The 8,541-nt window shown below is 40.2% G+C and overlaps 1 protein-coding gene across 1 annotated transcript in view; it reads right to left on the bottom strand.

The window, feature by feature from the left end:
- SCML4 (sex comb on midleg-like 4 (Drosophila)) overlaps window positions 1–8,541 on the bottom strand; it is a 188,116-nt gene that overhangs the window by 62,368 nt on the left and 117,207 nt on the right. Inside the window, exon 3 of the mRNA XM_006881172.1 lies at window positions 1,496–1,625. Within this exon, the coding sequence (XP_006881234.1) occupies window positions 1,496–1,625 (130 nt within the window). The remainder of the gene's footprint in view (window positions 1–1,495; window positions 1,626–8,541) is intronic.

Below are 8,541 nucleotides of genomic sequence, written 5' to 3'. Positions count from 1 at the left end.
TGGTTTTAGTCCTAGGTCCATGATCCACCTTGAGTTGGTTTTTGTATATGGAGTGAGGTGGGGATCTTGTTTAATTCTTCTGCAGATAGTTTTCCAATTTTGTTAACACCATTTGTTAAAAAGGCTGTCTTTTTTCCAATTACTGTTCCTTCATCTTTGTGTCCAACTTCCACATTCCAATTACCAGTAACTATGAATGCATCCTGGTTACATATTTGATCAATTTAATACTGCAAAATTTGGAAAAAAACTCCAATTTTTTTCATCTTTGGCATTAGTGGTTGACATATAAACTTGAACAATAATTGTGTTAACTGGTCTTCTTTGTAAGCATATGTATATCATCCTCTAACCAACAGCTTTGTACTTTAGGATAGATTCTGAAATGTTCTTTTTGACATTGAAGGTGATACTATTTGTCTTCATCTTTTCGTTCTTGGTATAGTGGACCATATGATACTCTTTTACCAGTATAAGTCCATTTCAGTTCTCTAAAACCAGGCTGCTCCTTGGAGGCAAGGATTATGAAACGTTGTCTGACATACTTTGGAAACATTGCAACCAGTCCTTGGAGAGGAACATCATGCCTGGGAGGGTAGAGGGACAGTGCAGGAGAAGAAGATATTCAATGAGATGTATTGATTCAGTGACTAGGGAAATGGGGGTAGGTGTGTCAGTGACAGTGCGATCGGCACAGGATAGAGCAGGGTTTAGGGCTGTTTTACATAAGGTCACTATGAGTTGCAAGCGACTCGATGGTCCATAACAACTACAACATTTCTTAGGTTATCAATTTTATGCATTCCATTCAATTTTTGACAACTTCTTAAGTGGCTGGTGCTAGGGACTTAAAAAAGAACAGTATGTATGGCTCATCCCAGAGAATAAGCGTGCAGGGCCTTATCTCCATATTAAGTAGTTTGGTCTTAAGAGTAATGGGAAGGGGCTGAGAGGATTGAAATAGGGTGGGAAGTTGTATATGGTTTTTGTGAAAGCGAGCTATGGAGTGCGTAAGATGGGATGAATCACTATTATGATGAAACTTTTGGTTGAGGGATGCATCTAAGAAAGCAATTGTCACGTGCACTATTTTGACTCAGTTGGAGAGTGCTGGGTGGGAAATCAAGGTCTTTGGAAGGTCAGCAAGTTAAAAATGTAGGTAGTGGCAACACTCTTTTCAAGGTGAATGTCTTTACTCTTATTTGATGCAAAATAAATCGTCAACCACTAGTCCTTGCCCCACCCTAAAGTGAGCAACTAAACCCAAGATGCTTTGAAAACCAAGAATTAAGTACTTTCAGCTACAAGACATTGAAATTCATGCTCTCAGAGAACATGGCTGCCCTATCTGCTGTCTAGCTAATTGATACACAAAATCTTTTATGTGGAGCTTCCTCATGTGGTCGCTCTTTAGTTTATTATGTAATTGCTAGATGGCAGGCTGGTTTGTTATCTGCTGGTCATTACAGCCTTGGAGCTCTTTCTGCTGACCTACCTGTGAGAGCCTGTGGGGCCACCAAGCTAGGTATGGTGGCTGCGTCCTGAGGGATGTTGCTGAGGTCAGGCTCAGGGGTACTCCGTGGAGGTGAGAGGGCTAAGGGAGTCATGAGAACTGGAGGCTTCAGCTGCAAAAGAAAGCCCAACGGGTTAATGGAGGTCTGGACATGTTCTCCATACATTTCCATAGTCGTTCCTTGATGCTTGTAAGCCATTGCTGCTCTCTAATGTTTCCATGAATTTCTATTGTACAGCTTTAGGGACTAAAACTAAAGGTCACCGGCTGAATATATTTGTGTATTTGGAGTCACACTCAAAGTTCAGTGCTGCACCTCACCTTTGCAGTGCCAGTCAGTGGGTGCGAAAGTATGAGAGGTTATTGAATAATTGAAACCCACACTCTTTGTGAGTATAGGATGTAAGGTGTTTGTCAGAGCCCAGTGTGAGCTCCTCTGCTTCCCAGAGGGACAGAGCTTTTCCTGTGGCTCATTCAGAGACTGAACCTGAAGTTAGATTCATTCTCCTCCCTCTGATAACTTTTCTTCTTGCAAAGGCAATAAGATCCTGACAGAAAAGAAAGAAAGTGCAATTTCCCCAAGAAGTTGGCACTGTTCGGTGTTTATTCCCTGTTGCTGAAATTGTAAGCCCCGGCCTGGATGTGGGGTGAGTGCCCTGCCATGTAATGAGAAGTAGCTACCTTGAAGACTGTTATGGGTTGAATTGTGTTCTCTCAAATTAGGTGTTGAATTTCTGACCCTTGTACTTGTGCAAGCCCTGTGGAGCTCAGTTCTACTTTGTAAAACACAGGGTCACCAGGAGTTGAAATTGACTCAGTAACAACTGTTTTTGTTTGCAGACATGCAGATGCAATCCTATTTGGAAACACAGTTTTGCTCTTGTTCTGTTAATTATACTAAATTAACATGGGTTCTAAAGCTAGTAATTTCTGAGTTATGAAAGTACCACAATAGACATAGAGAAATGCATACATAGGGAAAGATTATACCATGTGAAGACTTATCTGCAATCCAAAGATATCAAGGGCTGCCAATAAGGAAGGGATTGACATAGTAAGGCTCTGATTTGGACTTTTAACCCACAACATTGTGAAAAAATAAATTTCTGTTCCTTAAAGTCACCCACTTGTGGCATTTGTGTTATGGTTTTTAGTAGGTAAATAAGACAAAAAGATCTCACTTGAAACCACAAATGAGGAACTGAAATCTACTCTTATGAAATAAGGTGAGGATGAGAGCAACGTGTTACTTTCTTTGCACCCAGAGACAAACAACTTTCTAATCTTGCTACTTACCCAAATAATAAACAAGTTGCTTTCCCTCTGTACACTGGCCTATGTCTAGACCCATTCCAGATCAATTAAATCAGAATCTCTGGGAGTAAGATTAAGGCATCAGTAGTTTTCAAAGTTACTCACACAAGTTTCCAAGATGTAACCAAGGCTAAGACCAGGCCTTAAATCACCTAGGAAGATCTCACTGAAATACAGATACCATTTCAGCAGGTCTGGAATGGAGTCTGAGAACCTGCATTTCTAACAAGTTCCCAGATGGTGGCAACAGTACAAGGGCATGAGCCACATTTTGTGTAGTAAGCTTGTGCCTTGCCAAGAGGCATGCATCCTCAATCTGTATCCTGACTTGTTTCTTAAACTGTTTTGGGTTGTTGGGTGTTGTTTGTTTGTTTGTTTTAATTGATTTTCATGTAATAATTCTTTACACTATGTTTTATTAATATACACTGCATTTTATACAATCTTTTATTTACCTACTTTCATACAATCATTCATATACATTCTCTTTTACCTTAATTTTTTGTTTGCTTTCAAAGTTTATATACATTGTGTTTCATACTATTCTTCATTCACATTGTATTTCATGCAATCATTCTCATGCATTATGTTTTTAGTCACCATTGGACTTTGTCCATCATTTCCCTGTCGTTTCACCCAGATCCTTCCCGTTTGCTTCCCTTCTTCCCTTCACCCATCAAACTGTGCAGCCCTGGGGTTTCACTCCTACCTATCCTCACCTTTCTGTTCCCCTCCTTCCCACTTCGAGTTCCTGTGCATGTTTTACTAGTTAACTTCTATTTTCACAAGAATGGTTTTATACAGTATTGGTCCTTATGAGACAGTGTTAGTTCACTCAGCATAATGCTCTCCAGTCTCTCCCAAGTTACATAGTATTTTTCAAAATCATTGCTCTTAAGTGCTGCATAGTATCCCATTGTGTGAATGTACCACAATTTCTCAGTTGATCTGGTTTGAGTTGGACAGTTGGGCTGTTTCCATGTTCTTGCAATGGTGAATAACACTGTTGTGGACATTGGAGCATAAATCTCCATTTGTGTCTCAGTTCAAATTTCCTTGGGGTATATTCCTGGTCATGGAATAGCTGGGTCATATGGAATTTCTATGTTCAAATTTTTGAGGAAACATCTGAGGCTGTATTTTAGGATAGAATAATAGAAAATAATTTTCAGGACAGAATAATAGAAATGACCATGGATGACTAGCATTTTTATTAATACTTATTCAGTTGTTCTATATTAATTGTTTCATTCATTCAACAAAGAAGCATTGAACACCTATTGCAAGGCTCCTGGGACTACAACATGAGCAAAATAAGCAAAAATTTCTGCCCTCACAATGCTGACATTCTGGTGGAGGAAGACAGAAAGAAAAAAAGAATAAATAAGGAAATGGTATAATATGTTATATGATATTCATTTACAAAGTGATAAGAACCAAAGGTGAAAATAAAGAGGGAAGGTAGGATCAAAAGATTTTGCTGTTGTTGGTTGTTTATCAGATGTGAAAAAGAGCAATGCTTTAACTCTGATGGAAATCACTCAGTAGGGCAGGGGAAATAATAATACAAGACAACATGTGAAGAACTGCAAGAATTGGAATTTTGAGTAGATATAGGTAATAAAATTTACTATAAAAGAGAAAAGGATGGTGCAGAATTACAAACCTTTCATCTGTTACAATAGGGAAGAAAGCAGAACATGAGGCTCTGGATGAGTGGTGAGTGGAGGTAAAGATGGGAAGTTTGAGGGAAGGTCTCTTCTAATGACTTCTAATTTCCCAGTGATGCAAAAATTCAACATATGGTAAAGAAAATGTTTAATCAGTCAGGGACAGGAGAAGAGGGAGCAGAAGAAGTTATGGATTTTGGCTCTGAGCAACTTTCAAGGCACACTAAAATGTATGAAAAGGAACTTAAAACAAGATCAGCTAACAATGAGCATTTTGGCTTGACTGTGCTGCAAGGAACAGGATTTGGGGCTCTCCAAAAAGCCTGTGTAGTAATCAGACACTGGAATTAACAACAGAGATTCCACCTTATTATGAGTTTAGCCCTTGAACAGTGGAAGGGCCCATTGTGTAGCAATCCAGTGCCAAGTATTAGAAAAATATTTAAAAGGAACCACAGGAGGGGGAAGGAGTGAATCAGAAGCCTGCTATGATTCCAGAACGGCAACTTTGCTGTTGGTACCTAACCTGCCACAAATGTGACAAGGGCAGCAGCCACCTGGGTTTCTGACCTCATCCCAGGCCTCAGCCAGTCATTCGATCACCTTGAAAGAAAGGATATCCTGGTCCGTGGTCTCTGGGAAAGCACGAAGGGTTTGCACTCTGCTATTAACATAAAGGTTGGTGGTTTGAACCACCTACTGGTGCTGCAGAAATGTCTGGTGACCTGATTCACTGAAAACCCAGCCAAGAAAACTCCACTGAGCTCGCTCAGTTCTGCTCTGTACCACACGGGGCTGCTGGGAGTTGAAGTCACCTTGATGGCAATGGTGTTGGTCTTAGTTTGCTACACTGCTCTGTATAGCTCAGGATGAAGAGACTGGCCGTGGGCAGGCCCACCATCCTGAGGACGGTGAGCTCTGGGGAAACCATGGCTGATCCTCCTTTCCAGATCTGAAACCACCTCAACATACAGGTGTTCATGGAAACAAAAGTATTGGCATGGTGGCATCCCCTCTCACCCAACTTTAACTAAATCACAACTACCCTTCTACTCTTTCCCTAGAAAAATAATTATAATAGTGATGATAAAAATAAAGGCTAACATGTAAATATTCAGATACTGTTTACTATCGGTTAAAAAACTCCTAAAACTTCAATATCTAATGCCTTCTATTTCAATACTTACGAGAGAGAGTTATATGCTCACTGAACCCACTTTAAGTAGAGTAGTAGGATTACAATGGACTCTTGCTACCTAGAAAAAACAATTTACATGATCAGAATAAGTAACTTGGACTTTCTGAGGGTGGGGAGGAAGTTATCCTGTATTCATTTATTCTCTTGAGTTACTGGGACTTTTGAACAAAGAAATCTCATGTGACTGTGGGTAATAAATGGCTTTTAAGTGTCCTTTTCTGCCATCTTTCTGGGCTGCCACTATGGTGTGCTTGAATGTCATGCCTGACACTCTCAAGAGCATCACCAATGCCAAGAAGAGAGGCAAGTGCCAGGTTTTTATCAGATTGTGCTCCAAAGTCATAGTTCAGTTCCAAACGGTGATGATGAAGTATGGCTACATTGGTGAATCTGAAACCATTGACGATCACAGAGTGAGGAAAATTGTTGTCAACCTCACAGACTGGTTAAACAAGTGTGGTGTTACCAGCCCCAGATGTGACTGATGCACAACTCAGAGATCTAGAAAAGTGGCAGAATAATCTTCCCCATCCCATCAGTTTGGTTTCACTTATGACCTCAGCTGACATGATAGACCACGAGGAAGCGAGATGAAAAGACACAGGAGGAAAAATTCTGGGATTCTTTTTCTAGGGATGTAAACACAATGAAAATGCCTCAATGGGGGAAAAATCATTTTGGTAAGAGAATAAATCAATGATAGAAATGCTCTCTGACTTGGCCCTTTAAAGCTCAGATCTTATTGGTTATATATAGAATCCAATTTAGCCAAACTTAGAAATGTGCAGCATCGGCAAAAGAGAGGAAGATCCTTAACCAGATGGAATGACTTCAGCAATGAACTCAAGTGTGTCAGAGATTGTGAGGATGGAACAGGATACGACAGGGTTCACAACTCAATGACATCTAAAAATTAAAGGCCATAAAACTGAGCCCACAGCTCAGAATGTCCCTTGTTGTGTGACAAAGGTCTAAGATTGATGCAGTGACCTCTACTGTCTTGAGCATGACAGAGATGAAGATAGCACAGGACAGAATAAGGTTTTGATCTGGTGTTCATAGTCAACTTGAAGGCACCTAATAACATGCACTATGGACCTACCAAAGAGCCCTCATTACCTAAGCCTATCTACTCAGGTCCTCCTCCCATCAGGGCATTGCTCTTTGTTATTGTCACTTTGGTTTTTGTTTATTTTGTTTTTGTTTAGGTGTTTTGTTTTCTGTTGGTGAGAAAAATGTATATTTAGAATTAGCCCGCTGGACTCAGTTTAGATGATCCCAATTTTGTTGGCAGCATCCAAAGCAACATAATCAGGAGCAAGTCGAACATAGGCCTTGTTCTCTCCATCAGGCCTAATCAAAGTGTTGACCACATCAGCATCATAGAGCTTCTTTACAGCTTGTTTGATCTGGTACTTGTTGGCCTTGACGTCCACAATGAACACAAGTGTGTTGTTATCTTCTATCCTCTTCATGGCTGACCCAGTGGTCAGGGGAAATTTGATGATGGCATAGTGGTCAAGCTTGTTTCTCCTGGGGGCACTCTTCTGGGGGTATTTGGGCTGCCTTCGGAGTTTCAGCATCTTAGGCCACTGGAAGGTGGGTGACGTGCGGATCTTGTCTTTTTTTTGGCTGTCGATGCCCTTCAGGACTGCGTTCTCGGCCTTTAATGCCTTTGCTTTGGCTTCAGTTTTGGGAGGGGCAGGGGCTTCCTTCTTCACTTTCGGTGCCATCTTCTTAGAAAGGCATTGTTGTTGTTGTTGTTTTTAAAGACAAAGTAGAACATGACACTTACATCTTACCTTCTAATAACATTTTTCCATGAAATGAATGATAGCCCTTTGGAAAAGTGGCTAAATCCAGGGGCTGGGCAAAGAAAATACAAGATTAGCCTGCAACAATTTATAGTGCCAGAGAGGAAGAATAAAGCGCATGTGCAAACACACACACACACACACACACACACACACACACACACACACACACCTATGTCCAAAGGCCAAAGCTAGAAGAATATAAGCAAAAGAACAGTCTTAGATTATAACTCAAAGTATGAAATAAATATATATTGATATAAATAAATGATATGTAAATAAATGGAGAATAGATAAATGTTCTAAGCATGAAAATTCCAAATAATTTCTACAGATATTTTGTCCTCAAGGAAATGAAGCCTAATTCCCTGTTCTGTAGGTGTGGGCTATGCAGAGTGACTTCTCTCCAGAGAGCAAAGGATGGAAATAGGCAGGATGGAAGTAACTTTAACTAATGAGCCTAAGCCAGGGGATGAAGGTTAATGTCAGCCAGGGGTGATCAACCATGTTAATACCAAGTACCCTTGATATGAACTGATAAGAAGGACACTTGGCCTCTGCGGTCTTCTCCCCAAACCTAAAATCCCCTTCTAACAATGAGAAAAGCACAAGGAAAAAAAATTGCAGAACATTCTACAAAATAAATGACCAAATAATTACTCTTCAAAACAATCAAGGTACAAGCAAATGGGTTGAGAAGATATAGTACATTCATACAATGGAATACTATACAGCAAGCAGGCACAATGATTTTTTAAAATTATTACCTAAATTAGGAGGGACTGGAGAGCATTAAGCTGAGTGAACTCAGTCCCACAAGAACGAATACTGTATAAAACCATTATTGTAGAATGAGTATAGGATCCAAGACTGGGGATGAGGTGGAACTAGAGGGGCAACGATGGGGGGTGGTAGGGTGTTAATAAAAGGGTTTCACCATCACGGAAGATAAGGAAGGTCACTACATAATGCTGAAAGGGTCAATAGAACAAGAGGACATAACAATAATAAATATCTATGCACCAAATAAAA

The sequence above is a fragment of the Elephantulus edwardii genome, unplaced genomic scaffold, assembly GCF_000299155.1.
Source record: "Elephantulus edwardii isolate Elephantulus edwardi_28Jun2011 unplaced genomic scaffold, EleEdw1.0 scaffold00013, whole genome shotgun sequence".
In the NCBI taxonomy this organism is placed as follows: Eukaryota; Metazoa; Chordata; class Mammalia; order Macroscelidea; family Macroscelididae; genus Elephantulus; species Elephantulus edwardii.
Note: the sequence above shows the minus strand (reverse complement) of the source record. Positions and strands in the feature narration are given on the sequence as shown.